Below are 25,043 nucleotides of genomic sequence, written 5' to 3'. Positions count from 1 at the left end.
TAACATCTAATATTACAGCATATACCTCTATTGAATTAATAAGGAAGTCTCAGAACGTATTAGAAAACGTGAAGATGAGTACAAAAATATTTGAATTCGGCGAGATGCTTACCCGCTATATATCACACAGCACACTGCTACTTTGTGTCTCTATGCATTCTTTTTTTTAAATTTTTTTTATGGCACAAATGAATTACAGATATCGGCTGCAAGCGGACATTTATTGAAATCAGTGGGGAAAGTTGAAAATTTCTGCCGGACAGGGATGCGAACCCAGGCCTCCTGCTTTTTTTTTGCTTTCTCTTTCTTTTTTATTTATTTTATTTTATTTCATTTTTTTTGCAAAAATAAAGTAAGTAAACCCGAACCAAGGACCTCTCACTCCGCAGCTTTTTTTTTTTTTTTTTTTTTTTAAAATAAGAGTGTTCAGTTATGAGTAGGTGGAGACAAGGCGGGCAGGGGTCGGAACCCGAGGCCTGGCCGCGATGTATCCCCCCTCCCGTCCCTGAATCACTCCCTCAAAGTAGCTTTTTGATTTATTTTTATTTTATTATTTTTGTTATTTTTTTTTTACCAGGAACAGGGTAAATGAACAAAAGATCTTTATTGGTACAAACTTAAATACAACACAAATGCCATCCTTCTGGCGAAAATAACACAAGGCATTATACTCGTACAACGCGAGCAATTTTTTTTTTATGAACAAGGGTTAGGGAAAAAAAATAATAATACTGATGTAAGCTAAGAGGTGTGAAGCAATATACAGTGGAGTGAGGGAAAAACCAGTGTTTTCTGGTATAGTGCATAAAAGAAAGGAGGCGCGTTTCCATGCGCCTACTCCACTGTGGGTTACAATGTATAAAGTAGCGCGGGGAGTCTTAGATATCAGCAAGGGGGGGGGGGGGGGCGGGGGCGGGAGTGCTGTCGGCATGTGGCACCATCCAACTAAGCGGGGGTGACGTACAGATCGCATGTAGGTAATTGGCGAAGAAGGCACGGTAGCGCGGTCGGTGTTCGACTTCACTGTGGGCGGTTTGTAAGTACTGCCAGAAATCAAGGCGTGATTTGTCGCCATCATTATACATGTAGGTGATCGTCCATCCCTTGACCCATACAATCGCATGATTTTTGGTGGCGGGGAAATAAGTATTCTCAGGATGGATAAAAGTTCATGGGTCAATCGAGTCCGGCGGAACGCGGAGGTAACAGGCAACGAACTGTCGGGCAAGATTCCAGACGTCACTGGTGGCAGCACAAGTCAGTTGATGGACATCGTCATCCACGAGGTGGCAAATGGAACAAAGTGGAGAGTCCGTTAGTCCGATGGCGTGAAGACGATGATTTGTGGCGAATTTTTCATTTGCGACTTGGTATCATGTTGCCCGGACGTTGGAGGGAAGAAAAGGCTGGTGGATATGACGCCAAACGGTGGGCCACCGTGTGGACGGATGTCTCAGTTCGATATTGTTGCTGGATATGGAACGAAGGAGTGGGGTGTAATAATCTTTAGGTCGAGGAGAACGCGTGGTCGGCAAGTGTGTGTGAGCATAACTGAAGTCGACGATGAAATCAGAAATGTGCGTCAGATGGTGCTTGATGTGTCCGACTGGTACTGGTGGTGTTATGGTCACGGGCACAAGAATTTCCAGCAAGCTGCGCGTAAGGGAGGTGCCCCCGTGCCACTGCTTGTGCATGGTGGACATGTACAAGGACGCCGCGCGGAGTCGCACATTGACAAGGCCGAGGCCCCCCGCTCGCGGGGGAAGGATGAGCGTGTCGTAGCGGACCTTAAAGAGGGTACCGGCCGTAAGGAAATATCCGAAGGCAGCCTGGAGGCTGCGTCCAATAGTTGATGGCAGCGGAAGGACCTGTGCAATGTGGACCATTCTGGACACCACATGTTGATTGAGGTATTGGATACGTTGTAAAGAATCGAGTCGTCGGAGAAGATTTTGTCGCACAGTCGTGCGGATAGTTTGGAGTGCACGCCGAAAATTGATGGCAGCGGAGCGGCGCACGGTGGAGGTGAAAATGATACCAAGGTATCGTAGTTTTTGTACACACGGCAGATGTGCTAAGTCGTCGTGTGAGAGGCCGCGTCCAATAGGCAACGCCGCGGATTTAGCCACATTCATGTTACTGCCCGCTGCAGTGCCGTACGTTGATATCAAATCAAGTACCTTGTTTGTTTCACTCCGTGAACGGATCAAGAGGAGGAGGTCGTCCGCATATGCACGACATCGAAAACTGTGCTGTCGCAAAGTGAGACCAGAAAGGTGGCTCGTCAGACTCCCGATGAGTGGCTCCAGGCTGATGGCATAGAGTAGGGTCGAAAGTGGGCAGCCTTGCCGTACGGAACGCCGGATCGCCACTGGTCTCGCCACACGGCCAATAACCTGAAATAGCGATTCGACGGTGCCGTACAGGCGCCGGATGACGTCGATAAAGGCTGGTGGAAAACCCATGCGGTTCATCACTGAGAACAGAAAAAGATGCCGCACTTTGTCGAATGCGCTGTCAAAATCAATGGCAACCACTGCGGCGCGGAGTCTGCACGGCGCTGCCAGTGCAATTAAATCGCGACATTCTCCTGTGACCGTTTGTATATTAACTGAGCCGCCCAGAGTTATCTGTTCCGGGGATGGAATGCTAGGCAGGACCTTGCGGCATCGCGTTGCCAGTAGGCGTGTAAAAATTTTACAGTCTGCGTTAAGGAGAGTCAGGGGACGGTAATGTGCTGTCGTCACACCTGGTGTCGGTTTGTGGATGGGTATAATAATTCCCGTGACGAAGGACGGCGGTACGGCGTTCCTCATCGTCAGCAGTTCATGAAACATCGTTGTCCACCGTGACGCCATTAGTGTGAAGAAAGCGCGATAAAATTCTGTCGGCAATCCGTCGACACCAGGTGACTTATTCAGAGCACCTTTTTTGATTGCATCGTGGATTTCGTCACGCGTAATTGGCTCCATCAGCTCTTCCGCTTCGTCGCTGGTGAGGGTGCGAGTTACGTGTGGTAACACAGACTCCTCAGCGTGGTTGTTGGTAGTCTCCTCCTGGTACCTTGTGCGGTAGTGGTCGACAAAGGCACTGACGATTTCGGCCTGGCAAGTGACGTGCTGGCTGCGACAGGTGGTGATCTCGGTGATGAGTTGTTGTCGTCGATGTTTCCTATCGGAGGCGATATGATGCATGGTCGGATGTTCTTGTTCCGCCGAATCTTGACATCGGGGTCGCACCATAGCCCCCTGCAGTCTACAGCGTGTTAACGTTACAATTTGTGCCTTAATCCTGCTGCGTTCCCTCTGGGTGTCGGGGGTGGGCGGTTGGGCGTCCAGGTCGCGGAGAACGGCGTAGAAATAGTCGGTAGTGTGCCGGCGTCACGTAGCAACTTCCTTTCCATACTGAATCAAAGTACATCGAATGGCAGGTTTGGCACATTCCAGCCGCCAGGTCAAGGTCGTGCAGTATTTAGGTAAGCGACGTTCACAGATGGCCCATGTCTCGGTAACACGTTGAAGACATTCGGGATCATGAAGATGGGAGGTGTTTAGTTTCCACGGTGCACGACTACGCCAGACCACTTGATTGGGGAAGAGAATGTTGCAGATGTAGGCACAGTGGTCCGAAAAGGCCAGGGGCCAAAGTTCTGCACCTTGGACTGCAGGTGTGAGTTCCCGAGAGACGTAAATTCTATCAAGGCGGCTCGCGGAGTGACTCGTCTGTTAAGTATGTCCAGGCGCGTCGCCGTGCTGAACTTCCCAAGTGTCGCGGAGCAACAGATCTCAGACGACAAGACGCAGCTCTTGACAGGTGTTGTAGTGGGGCACTTGATCTTTCGGGTGCAAGACACAATTAAAATCACCCCCAAGCAGCGTCCAAGAAACAAAGGAGCGATTTCTTCCGAATAGAAGAGTGCCCTGTCGCGTCTGCGGGTGGAGCCTGACGGAGCGTAAATGTTGACGATACGCGTCCCCATGACGGCGACGGCCATGCCTCTGGTAGATGGAAGGTATGTGATATCGGCCACTGGAATGTCTTCTCTGGCGAGGGGAAGGAAAGGGCCACGTGGCTGTTAGGCCACACTTGACGGGTGCTCGTCCCTTAAAAGCGAATGAGAGCGAATCGCGTGGTTAGCGAGTAATAAGGAAGGACTTCCGCTCACTCACGAGGAGAATCCGGGAAGTGCCATAACCCGATGTCCCAGAAAGCTCTCTCAGTGAAAGAGGAGCAAAAATAAGCGAACACGTGTCTCGACTTATCAGTAGATACGCGACGGTTTCTGAGAAAATGACCACCAAGCTTTCATCAAAGATGCCTTGAATGTGCGACCGCGACACGCTCAACCCAGCTGGTGATTAACGTCGTCTCACTTTTGTGTCCCATGCTCGAAAGCCGAGTACTACTTTTATTTATCTTGTTTTAATCTTTTCATTTATTTGCCCATGTCCAGAGAAAGTTACTAAGCGAATGTTTCTTATCAAGTTATAGGGCGCTATATTAACTGTAAAATTATAACTGGGTTTGACAATGACTGCCATACATTTATTAAATAATATGTGTGTACGGTATTTTCAAGGGTAACAATACTTTTAAATTCTCATTTCTTGTATTTCATTCTTACATCAATTCTTATTTTTTATATTATATTCTTGTTTATTATTCAGTAAAATATGGTGCATTCCCTTAGATAACATCAATCGTAGAGACATTCGAAACATAGAAATTCCGAACTTCACGAGCATTGTGTGAAGGAGGGTTTGTCACAGCGATGTTTCTTTGTGTGATTCTCGCTCAGGAAAGAAAAGTCGTCAACACTCCTGAAGATTTCACGCGTTGGAAATAATTTCACGGCAAACCACACATAAGACATAATTTTTCCGGAAACTGTCCCTCACAGTTGATTATGAATCAAGACACACTACATGGATTTCACTGAAAGTAATTTCAAATGGTTCAAATGGCTCTGAGCACTATGGGACTTAACTTTTGAGGTCATCAGTCCCCTAGAACTTAGAACTACTTAAACCTAACTAACCTAAGGACATCACACACATCCATGCCCGAGGCAGGATTCGAACCTGCGACCGTAGCGGTCGCGCAGTTCCAGTCTGTAGCGCCTAGAACCGCTCGGCCACTCCGGTCGGCAAAGTAATTTCAAATAATCTTTCCATTCATTTATGTTTCTTTTTCTTTGTTTTTTTTCAAATTCTTCCACCAGACACACAATTAATAGACCAATAAGGACAACTTTATTTCAATACACATAGGAAAATATTAGGTCAGTAGTCTTCTGCGGACATGGATAGATAAGTGAATAACGAAAGTAAAAATAATAATCGGATTTAGAACACGGGGCACAAAAGCGTGAAGCCATGATGGTAGACACTATGGCGGTGCTTCAGTTGGACTGCTGTCGATAAAGGACTCATAAATTACCTGTAAAACTTTGACCGTCGTTTTATCAGAAATAGTCGAATATCTACTGCTCAATCGAGACATTTGTTCAGTTGTTTTGACCCCTCTGCTACTTAGCGAAGTTCCTACGAAATGGGATTATGGCTCGTGCTACGTTTCCCTCGTCAGTATTTTTAGGTGTATGCAGTGCTCTTATGTAGCGGAGGACTAACATCATCAGCAAGTTTCATAGTCGAGTTTGATTTTTTTTAGGTTGATTATTAAAACCTTATGATAGCCCCTCACATTTAGGCAAGAAACGAAATACAAGAATCTTTGGTCGTCGTCTAGTTTAGGAAGCCTTCAGTAGGACCGTGTGTGTGTGTTGTTGTGGTGATAGTGGTGTGAGGGCTGTCGCACCTGAGAAGAGTCTGGAGACGAGGCAGCAGGCGAGCACTCCTCCGGCGTACGCAGCCAAGCAGTTGACCGCCGCCTGCGACTTCCGGGTGCTGACGTCCTCCTGGGAACAGCGTCGGCGCCATCAGCGAGGGAAACCGCCTCAGTCAGCACAGCAAATCCCTGTCAGCAGCGTAACGACTAGACTCGCCAGCGTAAGCACATACCGCTGGGCACTAAAACTGCAAAACCAGAAAGGATGTAAATAACGAAAGTTTACTTCTCCGTCTATATCTAAATATATACTGTGGAAGCCACCATACAGTGCATGACAGAAGGTACCTTGACCACAGCTAGTTCCCAAATCGAGCGAAGGAAAAATGACTATCTACAGGGTTAGTCTGCAAAATAAGGACAAACTACAGGGAATGACTTCTAAGAGAAAAAGGAGCAAACATGATCATACGGCCATGACCAGAAATGAGTTCCAAGGAGGCTCGACCACTTGAAGGTGGGGATAAAAAGATATTTGATAGTGTAGGTTTCAGTGACTGGAAGCACGCATGAGAACACACCAGGCAACAGGGAATGTCCTGTCTGCACAGTGTTTTAGCTCCCTACTCAAAAGGGCAGTGCTGTTGTCCATGACAACTGCCACCATCCAAACCACTGACCACGTTCACAGGCCTTATTACCTACGGACTTGCCTCTGCGGCAACCCTGTATCATAAACACCATGCATGCCCTCCTCATGCGGAGCCAAAGGGCCGTCAGAGCTCTACGCTACCAAGAAAACAGGGACGCCAATGACGTCATGGACGTGACCTTCAGAGTCAGCCAGCCTGAAGCAGGAATTCGAATCTCTCTAATTTTACATTCATGGCCTTTTCAGAAGATGTACTACGTAAGAGGAAGTAATATACACATCAAAAATAGTTTTGCATTGCCTCAGTTGCGAAAGTTGAGGAACCTGTACTGAAAATTGGAATAGAGATCAACATGAACATCATTTCAGCCCTTTTTATTGCTCATGAAAACCACATATTGCATGTTGTACCACAATACAGCGAGAACTTCAGAGGTGGTGGCCCAGATTACTCTACACACCGGTGCCTCTAATACCCAGTAGCACGTCCTCTTGCATTGATACATGCCTGTATTCGTCATGGCATACTATGCACAAGTCCATCAAGGCACTGTTGGTCCAGATTGTCCCACTCTTCAACAGCGGTTCGGCGTAGGTCACTTAGAGTGGTTGGTGGGTCACGTCGTCCCTAAACAGCCCTTTTCAATCTATCCAAGGCATGTTCAATAGGATTCATGTCTGGAGAACATGCTGGTCACTCTAGTCGAGCGATGTCGTTATGCTGATGGAAGTCATTCACAAGGTGTGCACGATGGGGGCGCGAATTGTCGTCCATGAAGACGAAAGCCTCGCCAATGTGCTGCCGACACGATTGCACTATCGGTCGGAGGGTGGCATTCACGTATCGTACAGCCGTTACAGAGCCTTCCATGACCACCCGCGGCATACGTAGGCCCCACATAATACCACTCCAAAACAGCAGCGAACCTCCACCTTGCTACACTCGCTGGACAGTGTGTCGAGTTGTCTCCGACGATTGTCTGGTTGAAGGCATACGCGACACTCATCAGTGAAGAGAACGTGATGCCAATTCTGAGAGGTGCATTCGGCCTGAGCGAGGCATGTCATCGATAGTTCCTGTCTCTCTGTCTCCATGCCTGAAAACATCGCTTTGGTTCACTCAGAGACGCCTGGACCCTTCCCTTGTTGAGAGCCCTTCCTGGCACAAAGTAACAATACGGAAGCAGTCGGGCCGGCCGCGGTGGTCTCGCGGTTCTAGGCGCGCAGTCCGGAACCGCGCGACTGCTACGGTCGCAGGTTCGAATCCTGCCTCGGGCATGCATGTGTGTGATGTCCTTCGGTTAGTTAGGTTTAAGTAGTTCTAAGTTCTAGGGGACTGATGACCACAGATGTTAAGTCCAATAGTGCTCAGAGCCATTTGGAAGCAGTCGAACCGCGGTATTGACCGTCTAGGCATGGTTGAACTACAGAAAACCTCCTTCCTGGTGGAATAACTAGAACTGATCGACTGTCGGACCCCCTCCGTCTCATAGTCGCTGCTCATGCATGGTTGTTTACATCTTTGGTCGGTTTAGTAACATCACTGAACAGTCAAAGGGACTGTGTCTGTGATACAATATCCACATCTGTCTTCAGGAGTTCTGGGAAGTGCGACGATGCAAAACTGTTTTTGATGTGTGTATATCGGCTTATTCTCCTAGGAATGTACGCTGTGCTAACTTTAACAGTAAACCACACAGCAAAGCAGAACGCCCCTCTTGCAGCATCTGGTACTAGAGTTGGCTGAACGTCTCCTTAACGCACTTTAATTGAACCTTTAATGAAACACACTTCTCTCCTTTGTATCTTCTCTATTTTTATATCAATCCTGTCTGGAACAGTTCCCAGACTGACGAGTAATATTCAAGTACTGGTTGAACGAGGATATTTTGATTTTGTGGTCGTTACACTTTAAATCCATCATACGCATACTGCTAGGTATTTTATGGCTGTGACTGCTTTCAGGGAATGTTCTGCAATCATATAATCGTGCAATAATCGGTATTTTTGTTTATTTATGCGTGGTACATCACATTTGTTTATATTGACAGTCAGTTGCCAAGTTCTGCGCCAAGCGTCGACCCTTTGCAAGTATTGCTGCATTTTGCTACCATTTTCAAGCCTTGCAACTTCTTTGTATAGAACAGCATCATCTGCGAAAAGCCCCATGGTACTTACGACGCTATCCGTATATTGTGAATTATAATGGTCGTATAACGCACCCTTTCAGTGAGTCCGAAGTAACTTCTAAATTTCAAGATTTCTCTACGTTGTGAATGACATTCTGTATTCTCTTTGGTGAAACTCTTTAATCCATTCACAGTCTGGTATGATATTACGTACGCTCGTATTTTGGTCATTAGGCGGCAATGCGGAATTGTGCCGAATGCCGTCCGGAAATTCAAGGACATAACATCTACCTGGGCAACTGTTTTCTGGTTCTCTTTGTATATAAAGTGTGACCTGAGTTTAACATGATTGTTGTTTGCGGAACCCTTGCTGTCTCCTACAGATTTTGTCTCTCCATAATGTCATGAAACGCAAGCATAAAACGTGTTCCAGTATCATACAACAAATAGACGTCAGCATATAGGCCTATAGTTTTGTGCGTCTGTTCGACGACCATTCTTGAAAACATGTATTGGGTGGATACGGAATGCTTTCACCAACTTCAAACGCGAGTAATATCACATTTTTCATGCTCGTAATTTGTTAGAAATTATTAAAGCTTACAATTAAAGTTAAATGCATCTTATTACAGCCTTAAAATGTCTGCCTTCGTAGCTGAGTACAGCTGGCTGCCATGTGGAGGGCCCAGGTCAGATTTCCAGCCCAGGTTAGATTTTCCTTGGTAGAAGGACTGGTACACGGTGCACTCAGCCTCATGAGACCTTATGAAGTCTGTCTGTATAGCTGATTGGCCAGTGCAGCTGACTGCCGTTTGGAATGTCCATTTTCGATTCCCAGTGCAGGTAGGGACTTTTTTCTTGAAAGGAGGACTGGTACACAGTCCGCACAGGCTCATTAGGCTTTAAAACGTCCGCCTCATAGCTGAGTTGTCAGAGCATCACACTGCCATTTGGAGTGCCTGTATTCGATTTCCAGTACAGGCAGGGTCAGTCCTCCTTTGTAGGAGGACTGCTCCTCGGTACACTCATGAGGTCTTATAAAGTTCGCATGTATAGCTGATTGTTCGGTGCAGCTGACTGCCATTTGGAGTGCTCAGGTTAGATTACCAGTACAGGTAGGTGTTTTTCCCTTGGTAGGGGGACCCGTATGGGCTGCACTCAGCCTCATGAAGTTAACTGAGGAGCTATCAATTAGTAGTGGTTGAAACAACGAGAAACGCGACAATGGTCGCAAGAATAATGTGCTGACCATATGCCCCTCTATACCGCATCCAATTACGCTATTGGCAGAGGATGACATGGCTGTCGGTCGGGCCGAATTGGCCCGTCTTGGGTCATAACGATTAACTTTACTTACTTATGGACTTATAGACTTTGAGACCTACTGGATCGAAAGACCTTTGGCGTCACAACCTATAGATGTATGCTTAACAGCAAAACATCATGTCACACCGGTTGGGGAAATGTAATCGATTAGCAGCATTTAAATGAAAAGGAAACAGATGGTAAACTGTTAATTACTTCAAAAGTAATCATCAAAAATGGCTCTGAGCATTATGGGACTTAACTTCTGAGGTCATCAGTCCCCTAGAACTTGGAAGTACTTAAACCTAACTAACCTAAGGACATCACACACATCCATGCCCGAGGCAGAATTCGAACTTGCGACCGTAGTGGTCGCGCGGTTCCTGACTGTAGTGCCTAGAACCGCTCTGCCAGCCTGGCCGGCAAGTAATCATCATAAGTGTTAATACATTGATCCCACTGTGAGTCAAAACGGTCAATACCTACGTGAAATAATATCTGTGACTACCTACGAAACCATGATTCTACCCAGGCGTGCACTTCTTCATCCGATGCAAATCGACAGCCGTGAATGTCTTTTTCAGGGTTCCAAAGATATGGAAATCGCATCGGGAGAGACCATAACTGTACCGAAAATGTGTAAGGGTTTCCCAGCGAAACTTCTTCAGCCTGTTCGAAAGAGCCTCGGCAACATGTGGACGGGCATTGTCCAACAGGATTATACCGTCCGTCAACATTCCCGGTCGTTTGGACTTGATGGCGTGCTTCACTTTTTGGAAAATGTCCACTTACCACTGTGCGTTGATTGTGGCATCGTGTTCCAGAAAGTCAAAGAGCAGCGGATCCTTGCAGTCAAAGAAAAAGGTGCTCATGACTTTTCCGGAGCTGGTATGCCTGTTAATTCGACCACGCAGTAGATGTTTCATTGGGAAACCCTTAAACGTCCTCAGTACAGTCCTCGTGTCTTTCAGGCGATTTCCATATTTTCGGAGTCCTGAAGAAACAAATTCTAGGCCATCTATTTGCTTCGGATGAAGAGGTACATATCTGGGTAGCATTATGATTCCGTAAGCAAACGCGAACATTTTTTCATGAGGCATTGACAGTCTTAGAGTGGGATAAATGTGTTAACAGTTACAGGAAATTCTTTTGAAATAATAAACAGTTTATTTCCGAGTTTTACGTGAGTGCACCTTATACGTCACGCTTAGAGGATAAAGCGAGAAACCTACAGAGAGGTCTTTGGTGCGAGACTGGTGTATCTGACTGTTTCAAACATTAATACAAACAACATTACTTTACAGATATGCTTTGAAACGCGGTAGGCAAATATACTGGATAAGAAAAATCATCAGTGAGTGAAGTAGGGTATCATTAACCACAGTTCTAACAAGTAGGTAAATATTGGGAGGTTTTTTGGTTGTCCGACTGTTTACGTTAGTAGTTTACATCGTTTGGTGCGGGGCTTTATAAACAAATAAGTTTGAGGTGAATTAGGAAGCAAACAATCTGTCAGGAATATTGTTACGCACTAATGAACAGCAGATCACAACGGAAGAGAACATAGAAATAAAGCTCTCGAGCCGAACTGGAATACCTAAAAAGAAGTTTAATGAAGCAAAATTGGAGTGTTGTAGTGTTTAAAGATTCGAAAATACAGTTGCACTCAATGATATTTTATTTGCAGTGGTTTGAAAATGGTGCACAGTCCTGAACAGTATTATTATTTTCAATACTAAACTGCTAATTGTTTATATCCCCTGCCTGTTACGGTACTCATCTCTGTCGGGGTCTTCCTCTGTCTCTTCTTCCATGGCACTTATAATTTCTTGCCTTCAAGGGAAGTCTCCCACTCTCCATTCTTTGTAGATGTTCGTTCCATTGCCCGCATCTCGTGGTCGTGCGGTAGCGTTCTCGCTTCCCACGCCCGGGTTCACGGGTTCGATTCCCGGCGGGGTCAGGGATTTTCTCTGCCTCGTGATGGCTGGGTGTTGTGTGATGTCCTTAGGTTAGTTAGGTTTAAGTAGTTCTAAGTTCTAGGGGACTTCTGACCACAGCAGTTGAGTCCCATAGTACTCAGAGCCATTTGTTCGTTCCATTTTTTTCTGTAATCTCGAATTTTATCATTGAGGCTAAAGATGTCAGTTCTTCTCTAATATCTTGATTTCTTAGCCTGTCTTCTCTTGTGCAACCTTTAAAACCTCTAAGGAATTACATTTCTTGTGCCTGAATCCGGCTGTCCTGCTTCTTGGTAATCACCCAGGTTTCACTTCCATAGACCAATGTGGAACTGCAACAGTTTTGTAAAATTTAATTTGAGTTTTGTTTTTTAGGTTTTGTTTTTTAGGTTCCTGTTAATTGTTCCACATATACACTGAATTTACGAAGCTTAATTTCAATATTTCTGCTGTAGCCATATGTCACTTCACGTCCGGGGTAATTGAAATGGTTTACTTGCTCTAAAATCTTTTGATCTATCACTATTTTGGTTCTGATTCGTTCTTTCCCCATGAAGACCATTGTCTTAGCTTTTTCTTTTGAAATTTCCATGTTAAATTGTGCACTTATTTGTTTTAGCAAGTAGATTCCTTTCTGAAGGTCAACTTCTTTATCTGCTAGGATCACTGCATCATCAGCATTTAGTAAATCATTTAAAAGAATGTTCCTGTCTAGGTAAATGCTTATGTGAAATTCTGATTTCCATATATGTATTATTTCATTAACGTAGATGTTGAACAAAGTTGAAGAGATGCAGCAGCCTTGTCGTACCCCTTTATTAGTTAGTATCCCTTTAGTTGTTTTACCATTGAGATCTAGAGTGATATTTGCGTCTTGATATAAACTTTTTATCGCATTTACCAGATACAAAGTTTATTTCAAGACACAAATATCACTCTAGATCTCAATGGTAAAAGAGGGAAATGGGTACACTGACAACGAAATATATCGAGCACTCCACCCTAGAAGAAAAGCGTCCGAAAATACACAACAACAACAGTCGGCTGGAATAGTTTTTCTTCAATTTATTCATTAGATCGCGGACCGTATTGGGAAAGTTTTGGCTAAGTTTCACGTGGAGACAATCTTTCGACCTATCGAGAAAATAAGTGAAAGTTTAAGATCGGTGAAAGACGCACGACACCCCTTAGCTACCCGAGGTGTGTATGAAATTCCGTGTAACTGTGGCATGGTTTATATTGGAACAACTAAAAGGAGTGTTAATACCCGCCTAACGGAACACAACAGGAACTGTTGGGACAAATTGACAAATCAGCTGTAGCGGAACACGTTTTCAAAGACGGTGATCACGAAATAAAATTTAGTGACACAAACGTGATAGCTAGGACCTCATATTATTATATCCGCGTGTATAGAGAAGCTATAGAGATCTACAAGCACGAAAATAATTTCAATAAAAAAGAAGGAGGATTAAAACTAGAGAAGATATGGCGGTCGACTTTGTACCAACGAAGTCCACAATCGATTACCTGTAATCGAGAGAGATGGCACTAGCCAGATATAGTTTTAAAGTCGAAAGCACGTGATGAGTGATGGCGCCATCTAAGTGCTCTATATAAGCGTGACCTCCAGCTCCTAGCAGCCAGTTGCCGACTCACCTCAGAAGATGTTGCCCGCAGTAGGCAACGAAACGTCAGGAGGGAGAAGTTTTATATATGGACCACGGCAATTCAACCCGGAAGTTTTAATTAATGAACATAATTTTTGTTTCACTGTATATTCCCCTACTACTTGTGCTACGTGAATCAGACGCCCCTGGCTTGTTGGGCTGCCTTACGTATCGGTGCGGGCGCGCGTGACAGCAGAGGGCGGCGGCCCCTATGGCGATCAGCACGAGCCCGGCGGCGGCGGCGGCGGGGTCTCCCGCGATCACGGACCTGGGATCCAGCTCCTTCAGCTTCATCACCCGCCGCCCCAGCACCAGCAGGATCGCGAAGGCGGCCACGGCGCCCACCGCGTGCACCACGCAGCTGCCGCCCTGCAAACGTCGTGTCACCACCCTCACCAACACACCTATTCGAACAACACCTCACCTTTAACGCATAAAATCGTAACTCTCACTGCTATGAAAAGTGCTAGAGGTGTCGCAAAAAACTTGAGCCGTGAACAGAAACGCATTTTCGTCCACAGTGCCGGGAAAGTTCATTCCTTTGTTCAGAAAGGAGGGCTGCCTAAAGCCGTCGGCACACGGACCGTGCATTCGAACGACGAGCGTTGAGCGAACCGAGTTTCTGTCGTCATAGAGTGGATAAAGCACGTTGCGTACTCTACCTCTTGGACGTGAATTTTTGGCAGCATTAGCGGAGGCGGAAAAAACCGACAGTTATTTCCAGCAGGGTCGAGCAGCTGCCCATACAGCCGACCGAACCTTGGAGCACATTTACACAATCTTCTCGCCTGACAGAATTCTCAGCAGAGGTCAGTCTGGTCGCGGCATTAGCGGGGCACCCAGGTTAGCTGATCTGTCAGTGTGCGAGTACTTTGTGCGGGGAGCCCTCAAGTCTAATGTGTATCGTAACAACCCTCACAGTCTTCAAGAACTAAAGCAAAACATTGCGGATAAGACTGCAGTCCAGCTTCGATCTGCCTTCAGTAACTTGCTGGCAAGGGCAAAAAGTTCCAAGAGATGAATGGTGGTCACTTTTAACGTCTGCTATAATCAGAATAGTACTGTCCGCCCCCGTTAGCTGAGTGGTCAGCGCGGCGGAATTCCACGCCAAGGGGCCCGGGTTCGATTCCCGGCTAGAGCCGGAGATTTTCTCCGCTCAGGGACTGGGTGTTGTGTTGTACTCATCTTCATTTCATCCCCGTCGTCGGCGCGCAAGTCGCCCAATGTGGCGTCGAATGCAATAAGACTTGCCCTCGGCGGCCGAACTTCCCCGAATGGGGGACTCCCGGCCCACAATGCCGTACGCTCATTTCCATCTGATTTTCTTTCCTCTGTCGTGTTTCTTTGTACCCTAGAACTCTGACCTCCGGCTACTTTTATTTGCCCCATCGTGTGTAAATGCCGTCTCTAAGCACCAGCAAATTGAGGATCTCTCGAAAACACGCCCATATTAGAATGATTTTTTGTAATAAAATGAGAGAAAACGTGATATTGATGGCTAAAGTATTACAGTAACTTGAGTATTATAAGAAGTATGCTGTTTCGAGGCATCAAAAACGCTTTTTTGTTGGTAAAACTCGTTATAATTAAGCGTAAGTCGATAACACATCTACCCGTTATAGCTTTCAGTAAATGCTAAGGTGCAAAGCGTGGTTGTAACTTAATCACGATCGGTGTAGTGTAATGACTAAAGATGCGGAACTGCAAGGTAACAGGTGATGCATTACTGGGTCCAAACAAGTTTTTTTAACCATCTCATTTTCTAAATGATTGTGACGCTTGCTAATTAACTTAATAGAAGTGTCTCCTATAACATTCGATGTTGTGTAAGTATAAGTGCGCTCTTTCTGAGGTGTGTTTGCTTGATTGCCTTAATCTACAAGACAGTTTGCACTACTCGCAGTAAAATGTTTTGAAATTTCTTGTTCAAAGTTTAGTATTTCACATGTGGTTCAAATGGCTCTGAGCACTATGGGACTTAAAATCTATGGTCATCAGTCCCTATTTCACATGTTGTAAGGATTTTGCTGCTGAATAGGAACAGTGATGAGGTAAGAATGACCTTAGGATTTTACTAAAAACTGAGAATGATGAAATAATTTTTATCTTACGTTGGAGAACTACTGTAAATTTGTATCCCACTGTCTATAACGGAACCTTTATAAGCCAATGTCCTTATTGAACGTATATGGCACTTCCTGAAACTTCCTGGCAGATTAAAACTGTGTGCCCCCCCGAGACTCGAACTCGGGATCTTTGCCTTTCTTTCAGGAGTGCTAGTTCTGCAAGGTTCGCAGGAGAGCTTCTGTAAAGTTTGGAAGGTAGGAGACGAGGTACTGGCAGAATTAAAGCTGTGAGTACCGGGCGTGAGTCGTGCTTGGGTAGCTCAGTTGGTAGAGCACTTGCCCGCGAAAGGCAAAGATCCCGAGTTCGAGTCTCGGTCGGGCACACAGTTTTAATCTGCCAGGAAGTTTCATATCAGCGCACACTCCGCTGCAGAGTGAAAATCTCATTCTGATGGAACTTCCTTTTTGGCTTATAATACGTCCATGAATGTTAAAGTAGATATTTATGTGTAGTATAGACACAACAACATGAGTAGCACATGGACAAGAAAGGAAATGTTCGTTTTAATAGAGCTATCGAATGAATTTTACGCCCGTTCATTTTGTAAACAGTGTGATATGCGAGCCAGAAAGAGACGACAACTGCCGCTGGTGCTCGCTGCGACCGCGCATACGAGGTTCGCGTTCACATACCGTATGCACAGGTCGCATCGCTTCTAAGCATTCAGCTGCGCGTTAAACTCTCCACGCTCTACGTTAGCGTCAGAAAGCAGGGTTCGTGCACGGATGCCTCAAGTTCACTGCTGTTAGGCGAACTGCGCGCTTCGAGCGTTCTCGTTGCTATCTCTTTCCTCTGTAGCACGCCACTGCAGTCTTCGTGTACCGTACTTGCAACGGAAGTTGTTTACAACAGGCAAATTTCATTGCATACGGTGGCATTAGTATTATGTCAGAATAAGTAAAACCAGGAAGCAAATATCTTATTGGAAAATATCCTTGAGAGGCTAGGAGAAACCGCTAGCTGTAACAATCGGTAAATAAAGAGAATAAAAGAGTAAGGAATCATACGAGATCGTGTTGGAAAATAATGCCTCCGAATTTTTCCTCTGAGAACTCTTAAGACTCTTTAAATAAAACAAACGTTGCTAACATTCTACATCTTTATTTTTCATTTTTGTATACTTGCAGTGCTCTGCCGCTAGAGGGCTCCGAGTTGTAGTGTGTAATGTGGCATTGTAAAACGTATCTATGTCGGTACCTGTGGAACAGAGTGCTGTAGTTGAGTTTCGAATTCAAAGAGTTCGTCCACACATGGAACACGGTCCCGTTCAGCATGACATTGCCAGACCACACATGAACGCCGCGGTGTCTGGAACAATTCGATGTCTTGGGTTCACCGTCATACATCTTCGTCCATGCAGTTGTAACTTGGTCCCATCCGATTTTGGTCTGTTTCCAAAATTTAAAGAACAGCTTTGAGGGATTCACCATGATATTGATGAAACGGTGCAAGCAAAGCTGAGATTGTGGTTCTGTCAAGAAAGGCAACCACTGACTGTTTCAACAAACTGATCTTTCGTAGAGAGAAATGTGTTCGTCGTCAGGGCGGCTATATGTTGAGGAAGAAATATGTGGACATGAAGAACAAATTTTTATAACATTTGTTATATTTAAAAAGTATTAAGATTTTTGACATAAAATGTTCGGTGTTGCTTTTCATCACGCCCTGATAGTTATAAGTACTTCCCATGAGTTTCACTACCTTAAGAAACTGAAAGGGTAAAAATTTCATATTTAACTAATATTGACAAACAGGTTGTCAGGGGACTGGTACTACTTCCACTTAATACACTTCCCCTATTTTACGTTGCCAGTATCGCACTGAGTAAAGTCGTTCACAATACTACACTTTTTACCCTTTTATTTGTTTTGTTCAATGAGATTTCTTACTCGCAGCACGTGATTGGGCGTGTTTTGCTTTGTGGATCCTGTGTTTATACGACTATTCTTTTCGATAGTTTGAGAAACTACTCACTTTCCACGCGTATTTTTACCAAATTATTGGCCATACTGTCATAAATTATTAATGCCATCGTTTATAGACTCTTTAACTATGCAAGGTGTGTGTATCTCTGTAGGCTTCAGCTGTCGAGCTGCAGCTCCTCTACCCCACAGTGGCCGTTGCGTTGACAACGAAGCCCACGCCACTACCGCAGTCCCTTTCCCTACCATCCTGTGTGTACAGCACGACCGAAGTTATTTTGTGCGAACTCTACCATTTGATAGCTGAAGCAACGCTAGAACTCCAAGCAGTGAGAAAGCAGACCACATATTAAAATCTCATACGAACCAGAAAATGTTTTTCATAATTTTTCTTTGCTATTTACAAAAAAGTCGTAATATTTACGGCTACAAAGTATTGATCTAGTATTAAAAGACATGAATGATAACAAATTAACCATAGGTGAAGCTAAAAGTCATGAATCAAATGACGTAAGTCACATTCTCATTAAGAAAGAAATACTTGTGAAGCTGAATCTAATAGTAAACTACTCCGACACTGATTGTGGAAAATACAACTTTATTATCGTTCCATGACATATGAGGTAGTTCCAGTTAATAGCACAAATGTGTTGGAAGGTTCATTATATTAGGGTGATTACATTGCAGTAGACGTAAATGCAATGATCTCTGTAAAAACAAGATATCATAAGATAAAATTGTTGAACCAAATCACGTTCAGCAAGTCTAATACAATAACTGTGTCCATTCGTAAAATTACGATAAAGAGATTTGTAAAAAAGGAAATTACAATGACAAAGAAATTGTGTGTGTAGAAAGACAAACGTCATTATAAAAGTTGTGAGCGGTAAAGTGAGAATGACATAAAACAGTACACTTGCCAAAGTAGTGGAATTCAGCTACACACATCAAAAGAAGTTTTGCATCACCTCGGTTCCGAGAGTTTCGGAACCTCTACAGAAAAATCGAATAGAGCTCAACATCAACATCATTTTCGCCATTTTTATTGCTCATGAAAACCACATATTGCATGTTGTACCACTATAAAGTGAGACCTTCAGCGGTGGTGGTCCAGATCGCTCTACACACCGGTACATCTAATACCCAGTAGCACGTCCTCTTGAATTGATGCATGCCTGTATTCGTCGTGGTATACTATCCACAAGTTCATCAGGGCACTGTTGGTCCAGAATGTCCCACTCCTCAACGGCGATTCGGCGCAGTGCCCTCAGAGTGCTTGGAGGGTCACGTCGTCCATAAACGTCGTCCTTTTCAATCTGTCCCAGGCATGTTCGACAGGGTTCAGGGTTAATGTCTGGAGAACATGCTGGCCACTCTACTCGAGCGATGTCATTATCCTGAAGGAAGTCATTCATAAGTCCACGATGGGGGCGAGAATTGTAGTCTGTGAAGACGAATGCCTCGCCAATGTGCTGCCGATATGGTTGCTCTATCGGTCGAAGGATGGCATTCACGTATCGTACAGCTGTTGCAGCGCCTTCCTTGACGATGGCCCCACATAATGCCACCCCAAAACAGCAGGAAACCTCCACCTTGCTGCACTCGCTTGACAGTGTGTATAAGGCGTTCATCCCGAACGGGTTGCCTCCAAACACGTCTCCGAAGATTTTCTGGTTGAAGGCATATGCGACACTCATCGGTGGAGAGAACGTGATGCCAATCCTGAGCTCGTCATGTTGTTGGGCCAATCGGGACTGAAGTTGCGCATCATGCAGGCTATTGCGCACAGTTTGAGTCGTAACACGACGTCCTGTGCCTGCACAAACAGCATTACTGAACATGGTGGCTTTGCTGTCAGGGTTCCTCCGAGCCATAACCCGTAGGTAGCGGTCATCCACTGCAGTTGTAGGCCTTGGGCGGCTTAAGCGAGGCATGTCATCGACAGTTCCTGTCTCTCAGTATCTGCTGTGTATGTACGAACAACATTGCATTGGTTCACTACAAGACGTCTGGACACTTCCCTTGTTGGGAGCCCTTCCTGGCACAAAGTAACAATGCGGACGTGACCGAAACGCAGTATTGACCGTCTAGGCATGGTTGAACTACAGACATAACGAGCAATGTACCTCCTTCCTGGTGGAATGACTGGAACTGATCGGCTGTCGGACCCCCTCCGTCTAATATGTGCTGCTCATGCATGGTTGTTTACACCTTACAGTGGGTTAGTAACATCTCTGAACAGTCAAAGGGACTGTGTCTGTAATACGATATCCACAGTCAACATCTACCTTCATGAGTTTTGGACACCGGGGTGATGCAAAACTTCTTTTGATGTGCGTAGAAAAATACAGAATCCATTTCATTCTGTGATTGTCAGTGACTTGAAGCACGTGTCAAGACGAGAATGAGATTATGCCTTTAATGGCATAAAATCATATGTTAAAACGAAGGAAGTAACACCAGAGTCTCACAATAAGAGCGACGTAGATACTGTGATGAATGTTTATGTTGTTATATGTTATAAAGCAGGAGAAACTTGTCGACAATGTCATAAATTACATATGTCATATCAACACAAACGTTATAGACAAAAATGTACCACCAAATTGTTTTTAAGGTAGTGGATGAACGGGAAGTTTGGTTTCGTGGCTAATCAAACAGCTAAAATTTTGCTCTCCTACTAAGATCGCATCGGAAGAGATCTGACGATATGGTGGGTGAGTAGTTGAAGTGTTCTTGGCATATCGTGGAGCTCCGAAGAAACATTCGTGACCGTTGGTTTGCTTTGAACGAAGAAATGGATGCGTGGGTAGAATCATGGTTCCATAGGCAACTGCAAACATTTTTCCATGAAGGTATTGACTGTTATGTATCCCTGGGGATAAATACATCAACTGTTAAGGGGAATAATTTTCAAGTGATAAACAGTTTACTTTTTTCCATCTGTTCTGTTTTCACTTGACTGCGTTTTATATTAGACTGCGACGACACTTCTAGGTCGGAGGTTACATTCCTAGTTGATATTCGTTCAGTTTCCGCCACTTAACATATATCATTAAAAATGACATGTTTTTGTACATTGTACGTATATTTGGAGCATCTGGAAGCCTCAACTGGTCGATCGTAACGTACTGTGACAGCAAGTGCACGTGCTGGCTGAAGTTTTTCCATACGGAGTGGGCTAAGTGACACGATCGGTCGCTAGCAGTCATTGAATGTACTGTGTACTGGCTGTGGAAGGATGCAGGGCCCACCTTGTTTAACTGTTGCCGATGTAAGGAGCTAGTTAAGGTTTCACGGGTGAAATAGTTTATTTTTATGCTTAAAAACCATTTAATTTTTCTGACTTACGTCGAGAATTCTATTGACTAACATTGCCAGATCCCTACCCAAGATTTTAAGATTGTGTTGTTGAAGTTCTGAGATCTGAGGATCTTTGCTAGCCAATTACTTTAACTTAAACTTCTTTATGGCTTTCACCAAGTTCTTAGATCATTACATGCAACAAGTTGACCTTTTTAAACAGGAGATAACATCTACATCTGCATCTACATCTATATCTACATTTACATCATACTCCGCAATCCACCTAATGGTGTGTGGAGGAGGGTACTTTCGGTACCACTATCTGATCCCTCCAACCCTGTTCTATTTCTTTTTCTTAACCTGATTTAAGCTCAATTCCTTCTTTTTACTGGTTTAATTGTTATATTGTAAAGTTCCTCTAGTGTTTCTGGCGATTATTATTTTCTTAAAACAGGTCTGGTTCTCACGAAAAATCTAATCTAATGAGCGCCTTTCTAGACGTTGTATTATGATCAGTGGCTGCGTGAATTTAGACGGAAGTTATGTAGAGAGCCATTTCCAGTACTGAAACTGGCGCCGGCTTCTTGGTTATTTTAAAGGAGCTGGCTGGTTCTTTCACCACCTTTGTGCTGTTGTATATTTTTGAGTAATCTGTGTTATTTGGTTGTTCAATAAATCAGCGCAGTCCTAAGTAAGTGCAATTTTTCAGTCTTACGTGAATGATGTTTAGTTAGTCGCCTGGCGCTTCTAGTCCCACTCTTCGCTCCCTACTATTCGATAAGAACACTATAACAAAAATTTAGAGGGAGCGCTTACTTTGATTCAAAAAGGAGTTAATTACTGAGGAACACAAAATATAAATAATTGGGGAGCAACCTTTAAACAGTTTAGCTATTAAGAAACTACAGTTTAAGGGAAGCCTGAGGGTTTTAGTAAACGCCAACTACAACTACCAAATCGACGAAATTGTTGGCTGTATTATACGCTGCACGTACACTGTGTCATCAAAAGTATCCGGACTCCTGGCTGAAAAGGACTTACAAGTTCGTGGCTCCCTCCATCGGTAATTCTGGAATTCAATACGGTGTTGGCCCACCCTTAGCCTTGATTACAGCCTCCACTCTCACAGGCATACGTTCAATCAGGTGCTGGAAGGTTCCTTGGGGAATGGCAGCCCATTGTTCACGGAGTGCTGCACTGAGGAGAGGTATCGATGTCGGTCGGTGACGCATGGCACGAAGTCGGCGTTCCAAAATATCCTAAAGGTCTTCTATAGGATTCAGGTCAGGACTCTGTGCAGGCCAGTCCATTACAGGGATGTTATTGTCGTGTAACCACTCCGTCACAGGCCTTGCATTATGAACAGGTGATCGATCGTGTTGAAAGATGCAATCGCCATCCCCCAATTGCTCTTCAGCAGTGGGAAGCAAGAAGGTGCTTAAAACAGCAATGTAGGCCTGTGCTGTGATAGTGTCACGCAAAACAACAACGGATGCAAGCCCACTCCATGAAAAACACGACCACACCATAACACCACCTCCTCCGAATTTTGCTTTTGGCACTACACACGCTGGCAGATGACTTTCACCGAGAATTCACCGGATCGCCACATTGTGTATCGTGATTAGTCCCTTCACACAACGTTTTCTCACTGTTCAATCGTCCAATGTTTACGCTCCTTACACCAAGCAAGGCGTCGTTTGGCTTTTACCGCCGTGATGTGTGACTTACGAGCAGCCGCTTGACCAAGCTTTCTCACCTCCCGCCTAACTGGTTAGATGTCTGCCTATTGCACAATACGTCCCTCTTCAACTGTCTCGGTCTCTGTCAGTCAACAGACGATGTCGCCTGTACGCTTTTCCGTTGTACGTGTCCCTTCACGTTTCCACTTCACTATCACATCGGAAACAGTGGATTGGGATTGTGGAAATCTCGCTTACAGACGTATGACACAAGAGACACAAAATCACCTGATCACGTTCTAAGTCCGTGAGTTCCGCGGAGCGCCCCATTCTGCTCTCTCACGATGTCTAATGACTACTGAGGTCGCTGATATGTACTGGCAGTAGGTGGTAGCACAATGCACCTAATATGAAAAACGCATGATTTTGGGGGTATCCGGGTACTTTTGATCACACAGCGTATCTGGTGTTCGTCCGATGGTTAATCAGATGTCTTTTATCTGATGTTTCTGAAGATACTTTCAGTTTTATTTTTGTGATGTGTAGATGGAGCCATCCCAAAACGTACTGCTAATAAGATTCTTCATAAAATGGAAAATGTTTCTTTGTCCTCATTGGAAATAAAATGTAGTATAAAGAATAATTCTTGATGCCCAGTCAATGGAACAATACCAGGTTGGCCTGGTGCGAGGATATGTACTGACTGTGCAAGAGAAACACGAAGCAATGATTTGCTACAGCTGTTTGCGAATGTAATTGTTTGGGTGGCACAGCACACATACTCAATCGTTCCTGAAAACATTGATTATTCTTTGCATTCTATTGTTACCATAAATATATATCTTTCAATTCAAGTTGAAAAATCTCTATTGATTGCGGAAATAAAACTACAATTTAGAAAACATTTTGTCTGTTTGTACTGTGAACTAAAGCAAAGTTTCTCATTGTTGTTGGACGTAGTACGGAACGTCTCAGGAGCACTTTCTATCATGGATTACTCCATTTACTCGCCACAAACACAAAACAAGAAAAAATTGGAAATACCTTTAGAAAGACCAGAGGAACGACATCCTATAACTTTTAATTCTGACATCTGGCACGTTATTAATATTTTCATATAATATTGGTGATAATACTTTTGAGTTCTATGCCCGGAAAAGTATTAATTATGATCACATATAATAACTTCGTAAACTATTTACTTTTATGTTTGGAGACCATATTTTTGTCATTTTCTTATCTATAACCTAAATGTTTATGAAATGATTTAATTAATTTCTAAATGAAAATGTTTAAGCATTTTTTACTTATTTCACTTCCCTTGCGATCACTCTACTAAGAATCTGTGGAATGATAGTTGTATCCAAACGTATCAGTTTCAGTATGAACCAAACCTAGAAAAAACTATTGTGTTATTCCAACCTACTTTCCAGCTAAAGACTGTCTTATTTAATTAACATTTTCGTATAGCGCAAGGTGTGGAAAGTTTGGATGTAGGATAGATTTCTTTTATATCCATCAATGATCACAAATGTTTTGGTCCTTAGAATACCGGTTTCGGTCAACGAAGACCATATTCAGATCAGCAGCAAAACATGTGAAAACAAATACGACTAGTGGACAGTTTCCTTCTTAAAATAATAAAAACCCCAGAATGAAAAGTACAACTTCCATAGATGTCGCAACATGCCCTTAAAATATGGAGAGACATACCTGTTCTATAAATGTACTATGTGTAATATAATAAAGCCACAGTGTATTTCTTGACAAGAAATACACAGAAAATTAGCTTAGCTGACAAACATATATTGAAAATATGGTGTACAAAAGGTCACAGTGCCAGCAGAGTCATGCTCTTAACAAAATAAACTGAAGTACAGTAACCATAAAATATGTTTGTGGCACAGGCAATTTAGATGTCGCTAATTTTAGGGGTGTACAAAATGCAAAAATAATGAGATATACAACGGAAAACATCTATAATGAGCTCAGAAGAAGTGTATGTTATTACAGTGATAAAATTTGAACGCGATTAATGTTAAATTTTGAAATTATTGAAAAGAAAGAGAGACAGTATGTGCTTCTGATATACTTTTTCGTTGATTTTAGATAAGAATATGATAAAATAGAAGAGAACTATAATAACTTATGCACCTTATGAGCCAACCATAGATTTATCTATTGGATTTGACTGCATTTTGTACATTCATAAGCGTATATGAGTCAGCAGCCAGTAGCGACATCTAATGTGCCTATGCCACAAACATGTTGTGCGACTACTGTACCTCGATTTATTTTGAACAGGAGCTCTGTTAACAGGATGATCCTTAAAGGTCGGATTGTAGCCTACGGCGATTGCGATTTATCGTATCGTGACATTTCTGTTCGAGTTGGTCGGGATCCAATGACTGTTAGGAGAACATGGAATCGGTGGGTTCAGGAGGGTAATACGGAACGCCGTGCTGGATCCCAACGGCCTCGTATCACTAGCAGTCGAGATGACAA

General features: G+C 44.0%; 1 protein-coding gene across 1 annotated transcript in view; it reads right to left on the bottom strand.

The window, feature by feature from the left end:
• The window catches only part of LOC124545653 (putative ammonium transporter sll0108), a 103,454-nt gene that overhangs the window by 59,275 nt on the left and 19,136 nt on the right, over positions 1–25,043 (bottom strand). Inside the window, exons 4-5 of the mRNA XM_047124599.1 lie at positions 13,670–13,870; positions 5,818–5,917 (exon numbers count right to left, since the gene is read on the bottom strand). Of these exons, the coding sequence (XP_046980555.1) occupies positions 5,818–5,917; positions 13,670–13,870 (301 nt within the window). The remainder of the gene's footprint in view (positions 1–5,817; positions 5,918–13,669; positions 13,871–25,043) is intronic.

The sequence above is a fragment of the Schistocerca americana genome, chromosome 8, assembly GCF_021461395.2.
Source record: "Schistocerca americana isolate TAMUIC-IGC-003095 chromosome 8, iqSchAmer2.1, whole genome shotgun sequence".
In the NCBI taxonomy this organism is placed as follows: Eukaryota; Metazoa; Arthropoda; class Insecta; order Orthoptera; family Acrididae; genus Schistocerca; species Schistocerca americana.
Note: the sequence above shows the minus strand (reverse complement) of the source record. Positions and strands in the feature narration are given on the sequence as shown.